Below are 24,152 nucleotides of genomic sequence, written 5' to 3'. Positions count from 1 at the left end.
AAATATTTTCCTGCTGAACGCACGCTGTGACACGTCATGTTTGCGTGGCCTGTGACTGGCAAAAACGAAACCATTCTCTGCCTAAAAAAAAAGTGAAAACAAGATTATTTCGATTTTGTATTAATTGTAGCACAAAATACAATTAATTAGGTTTACATTTAAGCATTTAGAGGCAGCGCCAGCAGTAGACAAAGTTCAGCCATAATCATGGGTACGTAAGTCGCAGGAACGGAACTTCCCGTGTTGACAACACCCGGTGACGATGTCTGCTCATAAAAATCGTACGTTCTTCCGTTCCAGGTGGGGTGCTCAGCTACTTTCGCGGATTGCTCGGCTCCCGGGAGATGCGCATCTTGATCCTCGGCCTGGACGGCGCCGGCAAGACCACGATCCTCTACAGACTGCAGGTGGGCGAAGTGGTCACCACGATACCCACCATCGGATTCAACGTGGAGCAGGTCACCTACAAGAACCTCAAGTTCCAGGTGTGGGATTTGGGCGGGCAGACAAGTATTAGGTGAGTTGGAGTTACGGGTTATATGGATTCCCGATTTATGATTGTCTTCGAAAATTTAATTGAAAATTAATTAATAATTTCAAATTTTGCCAAGCATTGATTTATTTTCAAAGAAATATTTAAATTAACATTTTGCGATCATGTTTCCTTCCAAAACCTTTCTCGTTCAAATGAAAACATTTGATTGGGTTTGTGAGTACATTGGCTGACGAGATAAGAAAATCTAATGTTTCAAGTGTTCCAACATACATACATATCTCTAAAACAAATGAACTTAGTAGTTCATATTTTTAAGAAGTATTTTAGGCCTAAATTTCATTATATTTGTAATTTTTTAATATTAATTGCGCTCTATTTTTATTAAGTGTATTTATAATCAGGAAAAAGAAACCTAAAATTGAAAAATACTTGAGTTTGGCACAGCCATGTATTATTCACTAACTTAAATACTGACAACATATGAATTATTTATAGACTGATCGAATTTTATTACAATATTTAATTAAACCTTTTAAAGTTGAAAACAAAAAAAAAAACAATTGGAGACTAAAATTTAAAAAAAAATTTAGAGAGAAATAAAACTTTATTGTTTAAGTAAGGGATTTTTAAGTGTGACATTTGAAAATTTGTACATCGTTTTGTTTTCCGTTGTGTTATTTGGTTTTTAAGTAAATTGTACTATGATTTGCCATCTTATTATAAACACTTTATAACCTTTATTTAGTTATGTTCTCAAAGACGTTAAACCACTTAGTCCATAGCATCACTGCGAGTTGAAGTGAATCAAAAATAATTCATTAAAGACTACATTCTATTTAGTAAGTAAATTATGATTAGGTATTTTGAGTAATTTTGGTCACCGTTTTCCAATTTTAGTATCTAGACTGGGGGTATTAATAGATTCATATCATTCAAAGCTCATATCTCAGTTAATATTGCTCGAATCGGCTTTAAATTCTGAGATTTTCTTAAAAAGTTTAAGTAAAAAAAACTTGGAAATAAAAATTAACAAAATAAAATAGTGGCGAAGGAAATTAGCTTTGCAAGTTCTTAAACCATCCTTTCCCATCACATTACAGGCCCTACTGGCGTTGCTACTACAGCAACACAGACGCCATCATCTACGTGGTGGACTCGGCGGATCGGGACCGCATTGGCATTTCCAAGGACGAGCTGCTGTACATGCTGCGCGAGGAGGAGCTGGCCGGAGCGATACTGGTCGTCCTGGCGAACAAGCAGGACATGGACGGATGCATGACCGTCGCCGAGGTGCATCATGCGTTAGGGCTGGAGAACCTTAAGAACCGCACATTTCAGATATTCAAAACGTCGGCCACCAAGGGCGAGGGACTTGACCAGGCCATGGACTGGCTGTCCAACACCCTGCAGAGTCGCAAGTAGATCCTTAGCCAGTCCTCAGCCCCCCCCCCAATTCCCTGTGTAAAAATGTGTGTCCAAAGCATCGCCAGCTAGGAATCGTATACAGCTCTTTTCAAATTGCAGATTGCGCAACAAATCCAAGAACCGAAAGAAACTTTGTAATAACTTCTAGTAATATAATTATTAAATTATAGGATTAAACAATTCAGTAAATTCATGCACTGGTTACCACTCGGCCAGGCCGAATCGCAGCACCCGCTTCTGCTGATTGTCCAGATCCATGCGCACCTTCTGTCGCATGTAGAAGATGGGACAATCTCGGTTGGAGCAGATGACCTCCTCGTGCAGGGATTCCTGGCAACGCTGGCACTCGGTCCACAGGCGGGAGAAGGTCTCCTCCAGTTCCCTCTTGGCGCCCACCTCCTTCTGGTACAGTTCACTCATCCGCGGCTCGCAATGTGGACACAGGCAGGCCTGCTCGTAGCCCTTGGGCATCAGGGATTTGCAGCCCAAGCAGGCGGTTTTCTTGGTCATAAAACCAGCCAGACCGCCCACTTTCGAAGTCACCACCGTGCGAGTGCGTGTGTGCTCTCCCTTCAACAAAATGGACTCGGCATTGTCCCCCAAAATGGGTTCAAAGATCCTCAGCAACGGCTTGGAAAGCTGCTGTTCCAGATAGTAGGTGGCATCGATGGGCACACTGTTCTCCAGGACGTACAGTGGATCCTCTGCCTTCTGGTAGGCGGGTGTGTTTTTGGCTGCCGCACAGATCACATAGGGAACTCGATCGCCCAGCTTGGGAGCCGTACCCGGATCCCTTTTCTTCATCTTGGCGGCCAACTCCACGTGCGCCTGCTTGGCAGCGTAGTCCGTCTTGGCCAGCTCCTTGGTGATGACCAGATGCGAGATGTCTATCCGGTTGCAAAGAAGGTCGGCTATCACCTGCTTCACGTAGGCCACTGCGCCATCGGGATCCCGTTCGATAAGTAGCTTCTGCAGGCATGAGTTCATCAGGTTGGCCACCAGTGGCGAGTTGTCTCGCCGCACGGTTTCGATGCCCTTGCAGTCCATTTTATCGTACGTCTCCGGCCGGGTGAAATACAATCCCGCATAGCGTTTCTTGTTGATCAGTAGATACGGATAGTAAACCTTCTCGAACTCCAGTTTAATGGGATGCACGAACTTGGCGCTGACCAGCTCCGCCGCCTCACGTCCAAGCTCCATGCTGCGCTCCAGTGTTTTCACACCAAAGTTAACCATCACGGAATCGGTGTCTCCGTAGATGACCACCGCGTTGTTCTCGTAGCCATTGGCCTGAGTGTAGTGGGACTCCACCTCGTTTTTGGTTAATTCAATCATGGTACGTCCGTAGGCGGTGACACTGCCCGATATCTCCAGGCACGGTAGCTTGCCCACCTGAGCGCCAGTGAATCCGTACACGGAATTAGCCGATATCTTGAGCGCCAGCTGTCTGCCATCCAGAACCTTTCTTTTAAACGGATCTGTTTCTACTTTGAGGTCATTTTTGGCACGCTTTCTGGCTGCCAAAAGCGATTCCAGGATTTCGGGGAGCAGTCCACGACGCACCTCGGATTTCACAAAATAATTGTTCGACGGAGTGCGCTCTACTTGGTCATCCTGGAGGTTTTCCTGCTCCCTCAGCTTCTCCCGGGTTCCACCCAGGACCAAGGTGGTGTAGCACAAATTATGCGCCATCATTATACTGGGATACAGCGAGGCGAAGTCCAGCGTGGAGATGGGATCTGCATAGTAGCCTCTTTTCGGTTCGATCACAGTTGCGCCCTCGTACTGTTCATCCGATCCTTGAGAGGTGTACGATGGCATGATGAATCCCTTGGTCTTGGCTTTGCGCAGCAGTTGACTCAAAACCTTGATCTGCTGACCGCGGGTGAGCAGGGATTCCAGCGGCACACCCGTCACCCTTGCCATTTCCATGTAGTTAACAATGGCCATTAGCTTCTCCAGCAATCTGAGCGGCAGGTAAGCATCCTTCAGGCAGTACATGGCCAAACGGCGACGTGTCTGCTCGTCTCCATTCTGTAGATCCGTGATAATGCTGTGATGAACATCCTCCTTCTGTTCCTGCAGGAAATGATAACTCACAGCGTTGAGCGTATACGAGCGAAGTTTGTAGTCGCGCAAGAGGACGAACAGAAGATCGAAGGGAACGCGGCCTTCAAAGTTCACGTACTGGTTCTCTCGGCGACCCATCTGCTTGGACTGTAGCATCTGCTCCTTGATCACCGAGCGTATGTTCTTGATCCTGCCCAGATACTCGAAGTTTTTCACCTTCAAATGCGCTGCCCGATTGATGAGGTAGGGAAAATCAAAGTTGTTGATGTTATAGCCGGTGAGGATGTCCGGATCGACTTCTCGCACGAAGGCGGACCACTTGTCCAGCATCTGGGTCTCCTTGTCGTGGCACAAAACCTGGCTGCCAATTATGGGAGCACACTCATTCAGGGTGAAGACATTCCTGATAAAGGGCTCTCGCTCGCCCTGTCTTATCACCATATTGGCAATCTGAATGACTGGATCCATTTTGGCCTCGGGAAAAATACCCTTGCGACCAGCGCACTCTATGTCGAAGGAGAGGATGCGGAAGGGAGCCACCTTGGACCACTCGCCCTCGGGTTCGTGCGAGATGAACCTGTCGAAGGCAACGTCCACCTCGATCTGGCAGCGGGATTCGGGCAGAGGTTTGCTGCGGCTGCTCCTCATTCGCCAATGCCCTTTCGGCAGCTCAATCCAGTTACAGCCCACCACGTCCGTGTCCACCATGAAGCGGATGTCGAAGTCAATGTTATTCTCGAAGGCGCGACAGTCCTGAAAGTCGATCTCTGACATGATCACCTCCTTTTTAAGCAATCGCGAGGCGGCGGCCACGAATCTGGGCAGCGTCACCGAGATCTTGATGTACCTCTGCTTCTTGTCGCCATTGTAACCGTGGATATTGAGCTTCTCCACTAGCTCCACCATTAGCACACCCTCCTGGACATTGTCCTTGTTGTTGCGGATATCGGCTATGACCTTCTGATCGAGGGCTTTCTGAAGTTTTTCGCAGTGGTGCTCCTCGAATTGCCTGGGTGCCTCAATGTAGAAGTACGGACAGAAGCCATGGACATGGCAGCACACAGAGTTGCCCTCCATGGTGATGCCGAACATCCGGACCACCGGTACGGGTCCCAGCTGGGCACCTGGCATTCCTGGAAGCGGCTGACCCAAATAGTTTTCCACATCCAGCTGCTGAAACACCAAGTTGTCCTTGGAGGGATCTAGCTCTGGAGGCGCAGGACGGGACCAACGCTCGCTGGTCTGCTGGTTCTCGGGTCCCTCACCCAGAAGCAGTGTCTGGTCCATCTCCTCGGAGTTCTCGAAGGCGGCCAGCTCCGCCTCAAAGCCCATTTCCTCATCTTCATCGGGATTTCTATGGGTCAAAACTAGTAATGACGTTTTATAAGTTTTTAAAATATTCATTACCTGGGTTTTTTGGCTTGGCCGTTGGAGGTCCCGTTAAACTTGCGCTTGGCGTCCATTTTTGGTATCCAATTGTATTTGTTATTGCAAAAACATGGGACAATATATGATGCCAAAATATTAGGCGCGCTTTTGCAGGTGGTGGAAGTCAGTGTGACCGTAGATGGAGCAAAACTGCAATGTAGGGAAAATATACCAATAATTGCAAAATAACGGTGTCTTTGAAAATTGTAATTTCATAAATTCAAATTTTATTCAAAAGTCAGCAGATTTTTCCGATTGAGTTCTTAAAATAATATTTTTTGTGGCTTTTGGCCCAGATTATTCTTCTTAGTTTTTGATCAAATTAAAAAACTTGCGATCAAAAATAGTGCTGCTATTTAAAAAAAATTCCTGAATCTCTTTGAGTATTCCCGAAACGTGTGAATCTCCTGGATATTCCCAAAACGTCTGAATCTCTGAACTGCTAAAAATTTAGCAAAATATATACTAAAAATTTTCAGCACCTACTGGGTTGCTGAACTGCTTAAATTTCAGCAAGTTGAATTTTATACGAAACAGCTGACGAACAGGTGCTCGAATTTCAGTATATTTCTGCTGAATTTTCAGCAATTCAGAGATTCTGTTGTTTCGGGAATACTCAAAGAGATTCAGACGTTTCAGGAATACCCAAACAGATTCAGAAGTTTCGGAAATACCAAATCTGCCTTGAAAATTATGTTGGCAGCGCTGCGGCAGAGGCTAAGCAGAGTAGAGATGGAAAAACATCGATGATGCCCCGCCAAACATCGATGAAGGCGATATTTTGCAAACATCGATTGCACCGATGTTGGTATCGATGTTTCTCCACCTCTAATCAGATTGTACCACCAAAATTGCTCGTATTCCTCCGAAATTGCAGATAAAACGCATAAACTGATAAAATCGCGAAAGTCGTCCTTTCGCCAAGAGATCCTCGAGAAAAGTGGCCAAGAATACGGAGGACAACGCAGAAGGACGAAGGTGAAAATGACAAACCTGTGAATTGCCAAAAACAGTGCCTGGTGGGGGTGTCTCTCCTGCTCTCCCGCTCTCTCTCTCGCTATCCGCTCGGCTCACGGCTCACCCCTCTCGCTCGCTCGTCCGCTGGAAGGAGGGGGATGGACGGTTGATGTTACGAGCGCAGCGCAGCAGTGTGAATCACGTTTGGACAACCCCGCGGGAACCCAGAGAAGCCAGCGATGTACCAGAGTGCCTGCCAGGCGGCCACCACGGGCTCCTGTGTCCCGGGCACAGGCCAGCAGCCTGACAACGAGCGCCAGTCGGCGCTGATCGCCCAACAACCCCCCACCGCGCCCGTGGAGCCCGACTACAGTGGCTTCGATATCGTTAAGGCCACCCAGTACGGGGCCATTGCCCGGGTCCGGGAGCTGGTCGAGTCCGGCTGGGATGTCAATCAGCCGGACAGCGAAACGGTCACCCTGCTCCACTGGGCGGCCATCAACAATCGACGCGATATCATCCGGTACTTCCTCGAGAAGGGCGCAACCGTGGACGCCGTGGGCGGCGAGCTGAATGCCACGCCCCTGCACTGGGCCACCCGGCAGGGACACCTCGGAGCCGTCGTCCTGCTCATGGCTGCTGGCGCTGATCCAAGGATCCGGGATGCAGAGGGCTGCTCCTGCATACACATTGCCGCTCAGTTCGCGCACACTGCCTTGGTGGCCTACTTCATAGCCAAGGGCGTGGATCCGGATCTTCAGGATCGGGGCGGAATGACGGCGCTGATGTGGGCAGCATGGAAGGTGGGTTCGGTTCTGGGCACAATTTGTAGATGGTAATACAGGAAATTAAAAGCGAAATTTGTTGGTATTGATTTCGATTTTTTGGGCTTCCCCATTGTACCTACATCAGCATAAGTTATCTTTTTGAACTGTCTTACGAGCTTCTCTATCTAAGATAACAAATTTTTATTGCAAAATTCTATCTGAAAGTAGTATCGAAATAGATTTCGCCGACAAAGATTTAAAAAGCTCAGGATCTACCAGTATTTCTTATAATTTCTTTGTTTTTTCATAGGTTTGCGCTCTGGATCCCGTGCGCTTGCTGCTGACCCTCGGAGCCAATCCCGCCATGGTTGATTATACGCATGGAAACACGGCCTTGCATTGGGCCATTCTCGCGCGCAATGCCACGGCCATTTCCACACTGGTGCTCAAGTCGAAGGCCTCACTGGATGTGCCCAATCTGCGGGGCGAGACGCCGCTCTCGATGCTGGAGTCCCAAACGGGCGCCATCTGGATAGGGGCCAAGGTGATGGATCGCGTCAGGGAGGCGGCGCTGACGTCGCAGCAACGTCGATCACTGGTCTCCAAGCTGCGGCACGACAAACGCCTGAGGTGGTGGTCCATGGTGGCCTGCCCCTTCACCGCTTTCTATTTGGCTGGCATCGTCTTCACCGTGAACACGTTGTACATTATTAAGTTTTTCCTGCTCGGCTGTTTGTATGCCATATTCCACACCATCGGCAAGGCTCTGTTCGATGAGCACCTGATGGCCCTGTTGCCGCTGAGCGTTTATCTGGCTACCAAGGCATGGTTCTATGTCACCTGGCTGATGTACATCGACAACGCTGTCTCGTTCACGACCACCATTTGCTTCCTGATCTCCTCGCTGGCCTTGTGGGTGTGCTTCCTCAAGTCGTGGAAAGGAGATCCAGGCATTATTCGGCCCACCAGGGAGCAGCGTTTTAAGGTATGTGGGATATGACTTTGTTTGTTTCATAATTCACCTTCAAACATTCCTAATTTTTACACCCACAGACCATCATTGAGCTGTCGGAACGGGGTGGAGTCGGATTTGAGCCCGCCTCCTTCTGCTCCGGCTGCCTGGTGCGCCGGCCCATCCGCTCCAAGCACTGCTCCGTGTGCGATCGCTGTGTGGCGAGATTCGATCATCACTGTCCCTGGGTGGGCAATTGTATTGGTCTGAAAAACCACAGCTACTTCATGGGATTCCTCTGGATGCTGCTGATTATGTGCCTTTGGATGCTGTACGGTGGATCCAAGTACTATGTCAACCAGTGCAATGTGCGATTCGATGGTGAGTTTAACGATGCTGAACCTATTAATCATCCTTGTAAAACAACGAATCACTCTCAGATTTTCTCGGTGCCATGCGGGCCATTGGCAACTGCGACGCCTGGGTGGGCTGGGTAATGGGCAATGCCCTGCTGCACATGTCCTGGGTGATCCTGCTGACGATCTGTCAGACATATCAGGTGATTTGCCTGGGCATGACCACCAACGAGCGCATGAACCGCGGCCGCTATCGCCACTTCCAGGCCAAGGGCGGCCACAGCCCGTTCACTCGCGGTCCCATCCAGAACCTCGTGGACTTCCTCGAGTGCAGTTGCTTTGGATTGGTGCAGCCCAAGCGGGTGGATTGGATGAACTACTACGACTACGATGCCCAGACGCATCAGACCATCGAGAAGGAGCCGCTGCTGAGCGTGGACTGCCCCGATGGAATGGCAGACGACCATCAGTACGTGTAGGATAAGTCCTATCGGGATGCGAAGACGCTTCAGATGCCCATCGCGCATGTTTAACAATCGACACCAAACGCTTTAGAGAGTCCGCTACTGCTTTTTCTCTATCCCAAAACAAAACCAACCGGCTTCATTTCCGTTTACCTGTTTTAATTGGTCCCCGCTGATCTGCTGCAAAAATCATAAAGTGCGATTCGCGACAAAGAATTCAACACAACCCAGACAGAAGCGTCATCGCTGACCGATATCGGATGGACGAGTTGGGGGTCCAGGCCAAGCAGGGCCACCCTTCACTTGCGTACATATTATGCATGTATTACTGTAATTACTCTGTACATTTTTGCGTATTTCCTACTCTTCGATCGTAAGCCGAAAGTACACAAAACCTTTTTGTCCTTGAAAGTATTTGTATACCAAAAACCTAAATGCAAACCTAAGCAAATTAATACCGAACAAATTTACCAATGCAACCATAATCAAAGCAAGAGTTCGTTTAAGAAAGCAATATTCAAGATTCTAATTCACCTATTGAGATATTAACAAATTGTAAAGCGCACACAACAAAACAAAAAAACACCAAACGAATTGAGAAGCAAGAGAAAACGTAGTAATAATTTAAGGAATTTGCTTGGAAGCGGAATCTGAGCGAAGTTTGTCTTAAGTGTAGTGAGAAATTGATCATTATGTATTTAGAAAAGTGTAAAGTAATAGTGAAAATTCTAAAATACGCAATCTTCACGTACTTTTTGAGACGCTGACAGCTCTCTAGGTTCGACAGCTTCGTTTCAGGGACGGCAAAACACAGGCTCCATAAATATTACTAATTAAATATGGCAAAAACAGCATAGACAAGAAAGATAACCAATTGATCAGAAGCACTAGCATACTTAAACAAATAATACATTTTTAATACGATCCAATTCTAATTATGCACTAGTCTAGTCAGAAAATCATTTAAGTAAAATGTTAAAGTGCAACTACAGACACAAAATCGATAAATAAATTGCATATTTATATAAACCCATATAGCTATGAAACGATATATTTATAATGAGAAAATGGAATTTCAGCAACCTGAGAACAAAACGCAGCATAGCCAGGAATAAACGATATGTTGTTGTAATTGTAACACGTTACTTAAATGCATTTAAATATTAATTCAAACGAAGTCTACAAACAAATCTAACGAAGAAACGCTAAGCAAACATTTTCAACTATGTACTAAATATTGATAAAAACTCACAACTTTTTCGATGAATTTTGTATTTGAGATTATACAAACGGAGATGGATAGACGGATAGAGATGAAGCGATTTGCTAAGAAAGTTATATGTTTCAAACACCATTTTGTATATTCCTTTCGCTCGCATTGCAACCAAGAATAAAGCTTTCAAAAGACTATATAAACCGAACAAGATCCAACATCAAGCAAACCTCCATTAAAAGAGCATTGCGCCTATGAACGTATTAATTAAGTGTTTTGGCCTATTTAATGAAAACCAAGCAAATCAATCCCATTGCCTACATCTTTAGTTTAGCAGCTAAGTTCAGGACAAATATATTTAACTAAAGATATATAAATGAATGTATTAAATAGTGTGTAGAAGGATGGAAATTGTGAGCTCGATAAGGTGTCTGTATGTATGTGTAACAATGTGCGTTAAAAACCAATTTGAATAATAAATAGAACTTTATTCCGTATTCAAAAACAAAAAAAATGTGGCTTGCATAAGTAAATGGGTTGCTAATAGGCTCAATTAAAATAAAACGCACTCTAAATTGGGTTTTAATTTGTTTTTATTGTTTGATGACATAATAATTGTAGATTTTAAATTTTTTGTTTTTTAATTCTTTTTTTTCTCGACATTGATGCATTACATTTATAGGCTCACTTTAAAAATAGAATTTCTTCCCTTTTATGATAAATTAAGTTAAATGGTTTTATCGATTGGTTTTTTGTTTTGCTTTTATTAAAAGTAAAACATTTAAATATACGCAATTAAAACACGTTATCGCATTTTACATTTCAATTTCGTAATTAGTTTCAATCCTTGTTGTTTAGCTTTTGCTTTAGACTTTTGCAGCGGGGTGTAAATGATATATTATACATATATTATATTAGCATTATGTATAATTTACTTGCTTGATTGCAAAAAATATGAGAATATTGCGCGTTTGCAACGTGCCAATTTTAGTTTCCTTTCAATATTGTTATTTTTAGTTTAAGCAAATTAAAAACACAAAGGCTTATGCACTAAATAAACGAATTGTTGCAAAAGTTAGTTGAGAAGTACGGACATAGATATTACATATAGAGTTAAAGATTGAAAGAAGATCTGGACTATGGACTGGTCTGTGAGCGTGTCGTGTGTGTGTGTGTGGCTTGGATAGCAATAGCGTCTTTTGTCTATATAATATATAGTTATCAGGTGGGATTTCGGCGTGGCCAGCTTGAGCTCAATATATATATATATACTATATAATGATTGATATTTGGTCGGAGTTGAAAGAAGCTATAGGTGTTTCATCGTTTACATTCGATTGCCGTTTTCACATGCTAACACAGAATACAGAACGCGCGGCCGAAGGTTAAGTTCAAGTCGAAGAGGGGTTAAAGTAGACGTAAATATATATTGCAATGCGTTTCATAAGCGCACTTGATAAGAAGGGAAATTAACATAAATTGGGTAAAATATATAGAGATGTATAATTTTCATTTAAGCCTAGTACAATGTTTTGCAACTGCGCCTGTCCGAGTCCCAAAGCCGGAAATTCGAATTTTCGCCATGACGTGGGCTTATCTTGATTCCAAATCGGATTGAATATGAGTAGAGAAACGGATCGAATGGAAATTCGGGACTTTGGGCCAGAGACAAGCGCAGTGTCAGCGGTTCTTTATATATTAACTACGGACGCGCCGCAGACTTTTAGATGCTTTACAAAGTGGCTTACAGATATAGCCCATTTTCACCCGCTTGCAATGCAACTTAAACCCGTTTACACGCGGCCCAACCACTCAAGATTGACAGACATTTCAGGAAACCAGAATGTGATAAGACGAAGCCATCCGCGCAATAAACCCGATATACCAACTTTGACATTTGCCAGTGCCAGCGATCAAGCGTGAGTGGGAGGAGGCCGCGTATAAACTTAAATGTTTAATAAATATACGAAATATTATACATGCCTTAGTGCTATAAACATGTGTAGACACATGCCTTAAATATATATATATATATCCATGTATGTATATATAAATTTCTTTTAGTACTCATATTATATATATATATTTTGTTTTAAGTTTTCTTTTCTGTTTTCGCTTCGCCTCCCTTTACTCCTATTTATTTTTGTTTTTGTTTTTTTAATAAAAAATATATATAAATATAGCTATTTTGAATTTGATTTTATCTCTCTGCTCATATGTATTGTTATCAATTTTGTTTTCTATGCAGTTAAATCTTTTGCTTGCTCAGTTGGTTTACCATTAAATACGCTTACACAGTTATGATTATTGGGTAAAAATAGAGGCTTATGTTTGGGTTTATTATACCCCTTAGGCGGGGTACCGCAAAACGCAAAAAGCAATTAGCAGTTGTTTTTAAAAAAAAAACACAAAAAATAATAATATTTATAATTGGTAGAGCAAAACAAGAATAAATAACAAAGGTGCCGTGTAAATAGGGTTCTGTAAAAATTATGTATATCATATAAAACTTATGCCTAGTCTAGGTGTCGAGCGGGGTTATAGTATATAGCAAATGGTAGTTGGCTTCACCTCGTTCACTCCCCCGTTTACTTTCGGTCTGTGTTAATGGGTGATGGGTAAAGGGAAAAGGGGAAAGGGTGTGTTTGTTTGCTTGCTTATCGGCTTGCTTGGTCTTGTAATATGTATACAATTTATCATATATTTATAAACATTAGTTCCCACTGATGTTACGTCTTTTGCAGCAGCTCGCTTTGTGGGCTGGGCGGACTTGGCTGCTGCTGGTTCAACATGGTCGGGGCAGACAGCGTGGTTGCCTGTGTAATAACTGTCGTGGCAGAGATGGTCTGTTGCTGCTGCTGCTGCTGCTGCTGCTGCTGTTGGTGCTGCTGATGCAGCTGGTTCGGCGCCTGCTGCAGCTCCTGGGGATGCTGCTGGTTGGTCTGATTGTTCAGCGGCTGGTTCGAATTGCAGAGCACCGAGTAGACGGAATCAACTTTGCTAAGCTTCTCAAAGAGCGGGATCAGTTCGCGCAGTTCACAGTCGGTCACATCGTCAAACCACGATTTCACAGGAACCTTTAACGGCACAACCACAAAGTTATTGTGTGCTTTAAACGGGCAAAACCTCTTTTACTTACTGCATTGTCTGGATGAAAGATATAACTGGCCGGTGAATTGTCGACGATGACAATCTTTTGCAAATCCCGCCCCAGACGATTCAGATCCTTAATGTAATTACCCCTGTAGTAAACGCATGATTCCCTAAACAGTCTTGCACGAAACACGTTCCATCTGAAATGGTATTTATTTTAATATTTTATTAAAATTTACCAAACTCTTGATTTGAGCTACTTACTTGTCTAACAGATCGGCAACGGGATCTGCATATTTGGCTAGTGATGCTGTAAACAAAACGCACTCGTACAGTTCACCCATCTTCTGCAGAAACTCATCCACATGCGGTCGCTTCAGAACGTACACCTGATGTACGGTCCCATCGATCTCCACTGGAACTATGAAATCAGCATTCGGTATGGGCTGAAAAATATACCAAATTCACATTTATTATTATATGGAATTTTTGAGGATCCCGATCCTTTAGATTTACTTACCTTAAAACTACTGTGCACTAGGGTCTCATCCAAATCGATGACCATGCACTTTCTGTGCATATCGGTGAGCCTAACCTGAGGTAGTAGGTACCTTTGTTGGTCCGGTAGTGGTGGCGGTGTTGTTGAACCATCGATTTGTGTGCCATTCTGGTTGGTTTTCGTTCGATTTCGTCGCCAACAGCAAAGCAGAGATTGGATGAATCCTCGCTTCTGTGGCTTTAGTCGATCCACATCGTCTGCAATCAAAAATGTTAGGTTAGTTTTATTTTAATAATTAAAAATAATAATATAATCATTATATTAATAATACAATATAAGAACAAAGACCTCAGAAATGTCTGAAAAAAAGTAGAAAGATGATACCATGTAATATAAAGTGTGTTACTTTAAGAGTGTGGTCTTTTTTTAAAAGTCTTTAATTTTTTACCAAAGTTAAAATGTTTTTACTTTATCCTTATTAACTTAAAAAAACAAGATCACATAAAATCTCATAAGCTCTGGGTTTTTATACACCTATTTCAATAAAACGTACTAAAACCACATCATAAATCTTGACAAGGATATCAAAATACCAAAACATTCCTTCTTTTAAACTTTATATACTTTAATAGAAATTCCAAGCATTTCCTTGATGACTCCACCATTAATTTCAACAAAATTCCAGTCGCCTCATAAAAACTTCTCCCGCAATATTTAAGACGCCTAAATACGCCCACGATGTTTCCCACACGTGCCTATATATTTTCATTCCATTTTCGTCTGGGTGTTTCGCCTTGCTCAGATTACTATTTACAGTTTGCGCCCCATAATGACATAAACATTGTCTGTTTGGTTTGCTACATTTGCATAAAACAAATATAGATCTATTCCAATTTCTATATCTGGTTAATACTGCAGTACATGCCATGCAGACAATTTGTTTTAGTTTTTCGTTTGGCCGCCAGTGTGTTTTGGTTTGTGTTTTTGTGCGAAAATGTTTAAAAATAGAAGTCAAAGGCAAAACTAGAAGGCAACCACACTGCGGGGGGCGTGGGGGGGAGGAAACATGCGTTTAATCGATGGGAAATGCTATAATTGCATGCAAACACACAGTAGCAGATAGAGCGAGTCAGCGAGTTATAGTGAAATATCTCATTGAAAGCCCCACAATATAGCTATGAATTAATACATTAACCAAAAATATATATCGTAAATTAATGTCTCCTCTTGTCTTAGTGATATTCCAACAATTTTTCGGTGCTCGTTTGTCTTTATCTCAATTACTCCCCTTTTTAGCAATGAGCTCAGTATATAAAATTATGATTTGAGAAAAGCACAACATCATTGTTAGCTGATTACTTAATTAGGGAAAAATGTTATAAAAAATTAGATTAAATAATGAATGCAGTCTCATAAACATGGCTTTTAAATCTAAACAGATTTTTGTGAAAGGACAGTTTTACTAAAAAAGTTGTTATATTAAAAAAACATATATATTATATAAGCGTGTAGGAAATTGTTAATTTCTTAAATGGTCATTTATTCATTATTTAAATGCAAATTGTTGCTTAAAAATGTACCCTTTCAGAATAAAGACAAATTATAAAAACTGTAAAAATGGTAGAGTTCAAGATAAAGTAGTTTCACTGTAGCAAATACAACGAGTCAGCGAGATAGTTAGTTGGTTAGATAGATAGATAGAAGGTCACAGCTTGACCTTTAAGCTGGCTTGAGGTGCGGCCACCTTGGCTAAAAGGGATGAGGGGTGCCGAATGGGGGGGGGAGTCAGGAATAGGGGATAGCTAAAATGCGTCCGTCCGCCATTTGCATTGTGTGGCAACAAAAGGAAACAGCAGTCAAACATCACTTAGCAGGGAAAACAAGCTTCAAGTGAGTGATGTGGGTGGTAGTGGGTGGTGGTGGGTGGTGCTAAAGGGGTTAGCGGTGGTGGAATGCGGTAAGAGAGCGTCCTTCTTGCTGGCTAAGCTAGACGTAACGGTTCATTGAACCGTTAACCAAGTGAAAACTGAGCTCAGGATGTGACGAGCTTTTTCTTTCTGTGTCGCAAAATTTAACCATACCCTTTCTTATTGAAGGTATCAGAAATGTTCGAGCACCAATCATGAGATACCTTTTATAAAATATCGATAAAAACAGTGATATGCTTTCTAAAAAAAAAAATTTTTTTTATTTATTTATTTGCTTTACGTTCAGAGGATAATTTTAAATCGTTTTAACATTTTTTATTTTTAAATAAATTGAGATAAAACAATTTATAACATGTCAACCAAAAGTTAACCCCTAAAACCAACGAGTAAAAAGAAAAAACTATTTTAAAATATCCAAAAAATATTTGGCGAATGGAAATGTTCATGCTTTTAGTGATAATACATACTACCGGCTTCTAGGATCGTATCTTGCGAAAAGTGGTCTACAAAGGGTACAAAAACGTACCATTTCTTTCTTGTTTTGTTTCCTAATGCATTTTTTCCGCATAGAACCCTTGCAAGTGAAGTGCAAATGCACTTGAATATTTTATGAGCGTGTGCTCTTGTTGTAGTTGCTGCTGCTTCACTGGCATAATGAAAGCTTTTTCCAGCGTCTGGCATTTGTGATTATTAGGCAGGTGAACCTGCATTTCTCCACCCCCTTCCCCCAGCCTTCACCTCTTTTCCGCTCCTTCCGCTCACCCCTTCAACTTTTTGCATAACTTTGCATAAAAGGGGCCGAAAGCCAAGCCGAAACACTCAACTTGTTGAAACTGCTCTGTATCCTTGCTGATTATTGATAGGCAATCTATATTTGGGTCGTCGATGGAGCAACACCTCCAACCAACCGATCCACTCCAAATACCCAACCACCCACATCACACTCAAATAGGCTTTTGTCCTATTTTTAAGGTGTTTCGGGCAAAGCGTCGCTGGATTTGTGTGGGCAGCAGGTTCGCATTCTTCTTGTGCTCGTTTCCAGACATATTTAGATGACCATATTTATAGCTCATTATTGGGGCAACAATCTGTCATGTCTCTACGAGATTCTTTTTTAATAGACATCCAAATTTGGGCCGAAAATATGCGAAACGAGTCGATCACGTTGAAATACTAAATGTTTCAATGGGCTCGAGAGCAATTATTTGGTTCAGATTGCCTTTGATGTTCACAAATCAAAATTAATGGTAAAAGGCAATGACTGCAATAACTGTGAAAATACAAGCATCTGAAGTTCGTGGAAATGTTTATTGGAGTCTTTAATTATGTGGGTTTTATTTTGTTTCATTACATCACTTAAACTGAACATCTTGCAGTTTAGTAAACAATAAATAACCTAATTAAAGTTATTGAGATGTGATTCCCTTTCCAGCTTAACAGAATCCATTTAATTTCTAAACCAGTTATACAAAGTTTATTATAGCAAATAGCAACAAATGTAAATAATTTTATATAACGTTCGTAAGTATAAAACAATTGCTTGAATCAAAGTTCTCTGGAGTAAAAGCAAAAAAAACAAAAACAATGCGCAGTATTTAATTCAGAGTATATCAGCTGAGGGCAAGCTTTAAAATCACAGATTTATGTAAAATTATAAAAACAAGAAAGAAAGCAAACTTCGACAAGCCGAAGTGTGTATACCCTTGCAGTTATTGCAAAAATTAAATATTCTTGAAAACACTTAAATTTCGATTTTTATGCGTATATGTTTAATAACATTTATGATGTTCAGCTCAATTATTTGATCGTCCTATTGCAGCTATATGATACCGTTTTCCGATTTGAACTTAATTAAAATCTTAATTTTGAAGAATTATTATTAATTATTACTATTTACAAAAGAATTAAAAAAAATACTAAAAATACTACTATTCCGATTGTTTTAATGGGAGCTATATTATTTAGTCGTCCGATTTTCATGAAATTTAAACCGTAATTCTGAAATATTTAACCATTACTTTATCCCAAAAGACTAAAAAAATATTAAAAAACAGCAAAGTTATAATTTTGTATTTATTTTTCCGATTGTTTCCATGGGAGCTATATGCTATAGTAGTCCGATTCGAATTATGTACTACCTACAATAGAAAGACAACTTTTGGGAAAGTTTCGTGCTGATAGCTTTAAAACTGAGAGTCTAGTTTAAATAGAAACGGACGGACGGACGAACAGACGGACAAACGGGCATGGCTAGATCTACTCTCTTTGTGATGCTGATCAATAATATATATAATTTATAAGGTTGGAAATGTCTTCATCACTGCGTTGCAAACTTCGCACTGAATTTATAATACTTTCTGCAAGGGAATAAAAAAAAAAACAAAAATACAGACAAGGACGACGGCAACTACAATCGGTGCATTAATTAATGCAAATGCGAGTCCTTCTCCGCCAGACTGTTAAACGGCCTCACGCGTCAATTGGGCTTGGTTTTCAGGATAATTCGCCAACATACACATCCATTAAAGCCAACACACCCGTTTATATGTATTCTCCACTGATGCGGAACGGCAATGACAATTTCTAAAGATTTTCTTTTGTTATAATTTGAACATATTTCTTTGACAACTTTCGGTTCTGTTGGCGGGCAAGGTCTCTTTATGTCAGATATTGAGAGGGCAACACGTCAAGGGGGGTATTATTTGATAATTAATTTAAAGCAAATAAAACAAAAATTCATAAGAATTCGAGAATATAATTGCCCACATGCCGCACACACCGTGAACGTTTTTTATTCGACTCTCGGCCACAGACGCTTATCTAATCAAAATGTTTGTTATCTGGTGGGGGGCACACTATGATATCATTCTTGCCGATTCCAAGAGCAACAAAAATGCCACACAGTCTCGACCTTCAGCATATTTATGGAGCTCTTTTTTATTTTCTGTTTTTTTAAATTTCAAGATAGAGACGGCTCAAAATTTAAGCCACAGCAGAGAACGATGGCAAACAAAGTTAATGGCACGTGATATAAATGGGCAAAAAAATGTCAATGGTCACAGTATATATCGACTAAACGAAAAACTTTTTACATAATTTAATTTCGCATCGAAACCTGATTATTTTAAAGTGTTAAATAAGGGTATTTAATGTTCCTGTGGAAACACCTGCCTTACAGTTTTCGAAAACTCAATTCTGTCATCTGTAGAAACTGCAGCACCCCCAAATTGTCTTTGTTTTTGGGGGTTGGCCTTTATTTAACCCCCATCGTAGTTCAACGAACCTATATCAACCATGGAGATAAAATCTCAATGTACAGAACTCGTTGACCTTTATCGATTTGAAAAAAGGAAAAGCTAAGGCCATCTTGTCTGTTAATATTGAGTATATAGGAAACAGCATCGAACAAAAATTTTGCACAAAGTCCGCTCATCTTGGGACGTATATAATATTATTTTTTTTTAATAATTAGGCATTGCAATGCATCTGTTCTCTGTCTGTTTTGTGTCTTTCATAGCCCATAGGGTCGTAATTTAAATACACTTTTAAGTAGAGGCAATTTCGTTATCAAAAGGTTCTATGTTTATTCAATACAAATTATATTTAAAAAAAAAATTAAGTTTGCCAATTTCTAAAATTTATTTTTTTACAATCGTGTTAATACTTCTCAATACTTTCTTTAACTTTCCCATTAATCCACAATCTTTATTTTAAATGCCAATTTGTTTTTGAGCCTAATTTTATTATTTATTATTTAATGTTTATTCATTTAATTTATAAATACAAAATTCAGAATAAGAACTAAATGTTTATACTATGTTCCTTTTTAGCTATTTTAGGTTGGGGGCAATAAATGCCGTAATAAAAAAATAATAATATAAATATTTTAGCGCACAAATATATGTGTTAATATATTTGATATGTTTATTCGAAAAAAGTGTAAACATTTCAGCATGTTACAGTAAAAAATGCACGGTTCGGACCAATTTAGATGTTCCCGTTTTCCCGAATTTGTTTATGTACGAGATCTTTGAACTCAATTCGCAATCTTTAAAATAACATTATTTTTCTATTTTGGGACCCGCTCAATAAGTTTTTGAAAAATAATAAATATTCGAAAAAGGGCGTAAAATCGAAGAAAAACGCGTTGTCTGTGTGTGCTTGAGTAATTTGGCTTCCAAGACCTTGAGAAATTGAAAAATCACAGCAGTTCAGCTGAGGTGGCTAGGAATGAGAAATGAGATACTAGAAGAGCATTTGAGCGTTTGCCCATAAGAACAATATAGATGTATTTATAAGCGAGGGTGACTTGCGGGTGGAGGGGGCTGTATGGCGAACATATATCTATATAAATATTTATACGCGGTGAGGCAAAGCAAAAAGCACTTAGGCGGCGGCACCCACTCTCAAATAAAAAAGAAAAACATATTTCAACTGTTGCTGTTCGCTTGCCGGTTTGCCCCTATTGTCGTGCTCTTCGCACTCGCAAACCCACTCGCTTACACAAAAAAAAAAACAGATCAGATATAAGTAGTAATATTAAAGGCTTAAGGCTTTTGAACCACTAATTTAGTTGCAATACCGTGTATATTCAAATGTCACTGTTTTTAAGCTAATGCTGCAAAAAGCATGTGCTCTATCTTGCCTTATAAATTTTGAACGAGAATTAACTTTTCGGTGGGAAATAAAACTTAGCTAACTATCCTCTAATTTCCATTGAATTTAAAAGTGAAACTAGCATAGTTTAAGTTGATTAAAAATAGTTTTAATCATGCAAAGTTTTGACCAAGACTTAAAATTTTAAAACAAAAACCCAAAGTTTTCTTATCTTTTGGTTAATACCACAAAGATATAATTTTTTTATATTTTCCGAGTTTTATTTATTAACATTCGTCATTAAGCCCATTGGTATCTTCTTTTTGATCAGTGTACTACTATCTTGACCACAAGTGTTTGTACATACAGCTGCGATGACGTCTCGCTCATTATCTCACGCTCTCTCAGTTGCCCAAAGCTCAACTAGTAAAAACCGCTTAAAATCCCTATTTGGAACCCATTGGGATAACTTGATTTCTAAGATGTAGGCTCCTGAATTGTTTTTCGATATATGTAGCTGGTGACACATATAGATCGGCGGGCAGATAAAGAAAAATACATTTATTTGCGCCAAATTGGCAGCAATGTCGATCAAAATCAAAATCAAAGTGAGCGAGCGACGTCGATTAACACCTAACCGCAAATAATTCTTCTACATTATATATCAAGTATAGCTTGTACATGTGTGAACATGTATAAAAGGTGCAGTGGCGACCGCAGATTAGATTAAATTAGTAATTACTTTACTTTAAGACGTTCATCGCGGTTTTTTCTATGTCAAGCCCCACCCCTCTCTCTGCACAGAAAAAAATACCGATCTCGAATCAAAAATATATTTACGTTTCTTGTATCTTATGTTTAACTAATTTTGAGTGAAATAAATTGAACATTTCTCCAAAAAGTTATAGTCAGTATATTTTTAGACTGTATGTTGACTTAATATCAATGTTAAAATCATAAAAATGAACATTAACTTTTGTCGATATTTCTTTCGGTGAACTTAGCCCGCTCTCTTTGACTCTCACCATTCATTTATTCATTCATTCATTACAACCATCTCGCAACCTTTAAGCTACGCTTTTGTTGTTCGTCTGTTGCTTTGTTTGTTTGTTTGCGTCACTGTAAAAAACATACAACTAGTTTTATTGTGCTCTCTCTTCCTCTCTATCTCTTTTCATACCGGTTTTCCTCTATTTTTTCTTAACTTTTTTTTTACGTTTTCTGCTGCTTTTTACTGTGCAATTTAATTGGCAGTTTCTATTGTTGGACCCTCGAAAGTAAACATGCAAAGGCAGTTAAGTGAACGAAAAGAAAATAAAATAGCAGAGAAGAAAAGGCTTTCGTGTCGAAATTCCATGACGTCACACGAGCCGAAAGACGTCATCAATTGATTACAGGTGGGAGTGGGCCAGTGGGTGGCAAATGGGCGGTAATTGGGCGGTGGGTGGCCGCAGAGTTGCAACTGCGTCGCAAAATAATTCAATAACCACAGAAACGAAGCGAGCAAGTGGTTAGATCATTCACAATGGCCAACGAACAAGTAAATACTGTGAACTGAATAAAAAGGGGGCGAAACAAACACAACAGACACAACTGGAGTGAAAATAATTCTACTATTATGAATTATAATAATGGAAACCGGGTACATATATTGTAGCGTTTTGATACTAACTAAATTTCTTTTTTATCTACTTGCCATTCAAAAATACTTTTTTTTGTCAAGTGTCCGTAAAAATCAAATTAATTAGTATCATAATTTGTTCTCAGACTTAACTTTGTTTTTATTTTATTATAGTAAGATAATACCCTTAAATTAAGAAGTTCTAAAAAAAGTCCCCCAATCTTGAACTCCATTAGAATGTTTCTTCTTAAAAGAGTTACTAAAAATGAAGTATGGGGCAACACTATAAATAGTAAACTTATTGAAGCTATTTTCAGTAAACAATTTTTTATTTTAGTCAGAGAATTTAGAGGTAAGTTGAGTTGAAATCATAAATTCAAATAAAGCAGTTGTCATTAAATTTGATGCGACTTACAGAAAGTCTAAGTACAGGTTAACTTTCGTAAAAGTGAAATTGTTCAAGAAAATTTAAGTATTCCCTTGAATTTCCCTTGAAATTAAAAAAAGATCGCGCTTATCTAGATGCAAATAAACAAGCATACGTATTTTTCTTAAATCTGAGCACCTCTGGTTTTTATTAATTCACCTATAATGTGTGCCCTGTATATTTTATATAAAAAATGGCCAGTGCCGTTTAATAAATGTGTACTTTATAGAAAGTACGACATATGTACATATGTACAACTAACTATTCCCACAATTATATTGACCGCAATTGGGTGGGCACGAAAGGTCAGCGGGGTGTCGGGGTTTATTTTGGGGGCATGATGGGTGGTGGGTGATAAGTGGAGTGAGAACTTCTTGGCAGCGGACAAGTGTCCTTTCGTCTTTGTTGTGACGCCAAGTGCCGTTGGTTAGTGATGAGTCATGAAAGGAGGTCTCTCTATTGGGTCTTGGGTTTTCCCCGGATTCGTCCCCATTTTCTCACCTTTGTCATTGGGATAGCTGGGATAGACGTTAAGCTGCTCGTCGTCGCGGGAAACTTGCGTGATTATTGATGTTGCATCCATTTAAGCACTCGGTTTTTGGACTCCACTTCGCTTAACAGGTTGATAAATCAGATCGCTCTTGGATAGGATAGCTGCAAAATGTTGCGCACACATGAGAGATACATATGACAATTATCGCGAGATATTTCCATGTTTTCTTCTTATATATGTACATATATATGCCATATATACCACTTATATATAGCTCACACACACACATGCACCAATTGATAGTCCCAGACAGTGGAATTTTACAATTACGCTTTCGCCGTCCGTTCGCTTCGTTTTATTTCTCGATGCAAATGGGTTTTCCCTTTGATATTCACCTCGCTCTTTATTGCTCTCTCTCTTTCTCTTTAGCTCTGTTGCACTTTCGCCTTTTCGATTTTTTAAGTTTAATACTTTTAAACGTTAAAAAACACTTTCTTTTCCTTCGCTCTTGTTTTTGGTTGCGCTCATTCTTTTACTTCTTTATCCGCGTCTCTTTTTCGCACACAGCTTCGCAGCGTTTTATTTATAAACGCCCACACAGACACAATGCACACACACACGTATGCATACGCACGCACACTAGCTCGGCCCGAATATATTTTCTTTATTTCTCGTTATTTAATTTTTCGCACTCGTTTTCCCTGCTCGCATCTTGCCATTAATTAATCGCGCAAAAAAACAAAACGCGTGTGTACGTCGAAAAAAAGTAATAGGAATAGCGCAAAAAACAAAACGTGTGGATTAGTGTGACCGCGGTGGTTGCGAGTCAATATGCCAATTGGCTGTGGTAAATGTCCTAAAATTGGGTAATATACTACTTAAAAATATATTTTTAATTAAGCTAATGTATTACAAGGAGGCCTGTTTGGAGTTTATTAGAGGATCCCGAAAGTATTAAATTAAAGGCAACAACAATAATAGTTGATTACTTCTTTTAACAAACGCTCAAGGCAAGAATTTAAAAATTGCATCTGCGGTCCTACTTAGGTGCAAAGCGCTGTCAACTGCATCCAAATGAAAGTCGCTTAATAAAATAAAAAAGATAAATTTAAAATAAAGCTATAAGAGCTCCAAAACATATTATACAAACTCGATCATATTAAGTGTAATGAAATCAGTCAAAGTAAAGAGCAGCAAATATTAATGCAAACATTTAACAAAAGATACATACGCATACCTATCCATATATAAAAAGATATGGAATTCTAATATTTTCTTGAACTAATTGTCGATTCTAAGTTTTAAAAGTTTGAGATGCCCCAATTAAAAATTGTAACGAATAAATTTATAAGAACATCCAAAATTAG

At 40.2% G+C, this 24,152-nt stretch overlaps 4 protein-coding genes across 4 annotated transcripts; 2 read left to right on the top strand and 2 right to left on the bottom strand.

Annotated features, from left to right (window-relative positions):
- Positions 1 to 48: 48 nt before the first annotated feature.
- Positions 49 to 2,101, top strand: LOC108142645 (ADP-ribosylation factor-like protein 1). The gene is made up of 3 exons (XM_017266643.2): positions 49 to 211; positions 301 to 517; positions 1,597 to 2,101. The coding sequence occupies exons 1-3, from the start codon at positions 208 to 210 to the stop codon at positions 1,916 to 1,918; spliced, it is 543 nt and encodes a 180-aa protein (XP_017122132.1). The 5' UTR covers positions 49 to 207; the 3' UTR covers positions 1,919 to 2,101.
- On the bottom strand, positions 2,060 to 5,623 carry LOC108142644 (DNA polymerase delta catalytic subunit). The gene is made up of 2 exons (XM_017266642.2): positions 5,399 to 5,623; positions 2,060 to 5,345 (listed from the first exon to the last, which is right to left on the bottom strand). The coding sequence occupies exons 1-2, from the start codon at positions 5,452 to 5,454 to the stop codon at positions 2,123 to 2,125; spliced, it is 3,279 nt and encodes a 1,092-aa protein (XP_017122131.1). The 5' UTR covers positions 5,455 to 5,623; the 3' UTR covers positions 2,060 to 2,122.
- A 570-nt stretch (positions 5,624 to 6,193) lies between these two features.
- Positions 6,194 to 10,707, top strand: LOC108142531 (palmitoyltransferase Hip14). Its single transcript, XM_017266457.2, has 4 exons — positions 6,194 to 7,179; positions 7,454 to 8,128; positions 8,197 to 8,476; positions 8,536 to 10,707. The coding sequence occupies exons 1-4, from the start codon at positions 6,616 to 6,618 to the stop codon at positions 8,928 to 8,930; spliced, it is 1,914 nt and encodes a 637-aa protein (XP_017121946.1). The 5' UTR covers positions 6,194 to 6,615; the 3' UTR covers positions 8,931 to 10,707.
- On the bottom strand, positions 10,704 to 23,589 carry LOC108142532 (phosphatase Herzog). Its single transcript, XM_017266458.2, has 6 exons — positions 23,181 to 23,589; positions 22,794 to 22,946; positions 13,742 to 13,977; positions 13,486 to 13,667; positions 13,268 to 13,421; positions 10,704 to 13,205 (listed from the first exon to the last, which is right to left on the bottom strand). The coding sequence occupies exons 2-6, from the start codon at positions 22,873 to 22,875 to the stop codon at positions 12,858 to 12,860; spliced, it is 1,002 nt and encodes a 333-aa protein (XP_017121947.1). The 5' UTR covers positions 22,876 to 22,946; positions 23,181 to 23,589; the 3' UTR covers positions 10,704 to 12,857.
- Between the last annotated feature and the right edge of the window lie 563 nt (positions 23,590 to 24,152).

Source organism: Drosophila elegans, unplaced genomic scaffold, assembly GCF_018152505.1.
Source record: "Drosophila elegans isolate 14027-0461.03 unplaced genomic scaffold, ASM1815250v1 contig_208, whole genome shotgun sequence".
Taxonomy (NCBI): domain Eukaryota; kingdom Metazoa; phylum Arthropoda; class Insecta; order Diptera; family Drosophilidae; genus Drosophila; species Drosophila elegans.
Note: the sequence above shows the minus strand (reverse complement) of the source record. Positions and strands in the feature narration are given on the sequence as shown.

What these genes read in the sequence shown, in the direction of transcription:
- LOC108142645 (XM_017266643.2), top strand. An exon ending in GGCGGGCAGACAAGTATTAG is followed by an intron (nt 518 to 1,596) that starts GTGAGTTGGAGT and finishes ATCACATTACAG; the next exon opens with GCCCTACTGGCGTTGCTACT.
- LOC108142644 (XM_017266642.2), bottom strand. Translation starts at nt 5,454, where the DNA reads ATGGACGCCAAGCGCAAGTTTAACGGGACCTCCAACGGCCAAGCCAAA. An exon ending in GGCCAAGCCAAAAAACCCAG is followed by an intron (nt 5,346 to 5,398) that starts GTAATGAATATT and finishes TTTGACCCATAG; the next exon opens with AAATCCCGATGAAGATGAGG.
- LOC108142531 (XM_017266457.2), top strand. Translation starts at nt 6,616, where the DNA reads ATGTACCAGAGTGCCTGCCAGGCGGCCACCACGGGCTCCTGTGTCCCG. An exon ending in TGATGTGGGCAGCATGGAAG is followed by an intron (nt 7,180 to 7,453) that starts GTGGGTTCGGTT and finishes GTTTTTTCATAG; the next exon opens with GTTTGCGCTCTGGATCCCGT. An exon ending in CCAGGGAGCAGCGTTTTAAG is followed by an intron (nt 8,129 to 8,196) that starts GTATGTGGGATA and finishes TTACACCCACAG; the next exon opens with ACCATCATTGAGCTGTCGGA.
- LOC108142532 (XM_017266458.2), bottom strand. Translation starts at nt 22,875, where the DNA reads ATGGATGCAACATCAATAATCACGCAAGTTTCCCGCGACGACGAGCAG. An exon ending in GTTGCCGATCTGTTAGACAA is followed by an intron (nt 13,422 to 13,485) that starts GTAAGTAGCTCA and finishes ATACCATTTCAG; the next exon opens with ATGGAACGTGTTTCGTGCAA. An exon ending in TCTTTCATCCAGACAATGCA is followed by an intron (nt 13,206 to 13,267) that starts GTAAGTAAAAGA and finishes GTGCCGTTAAAG; the next exon opens with GTTCCTGTGAAATCGTGGTT.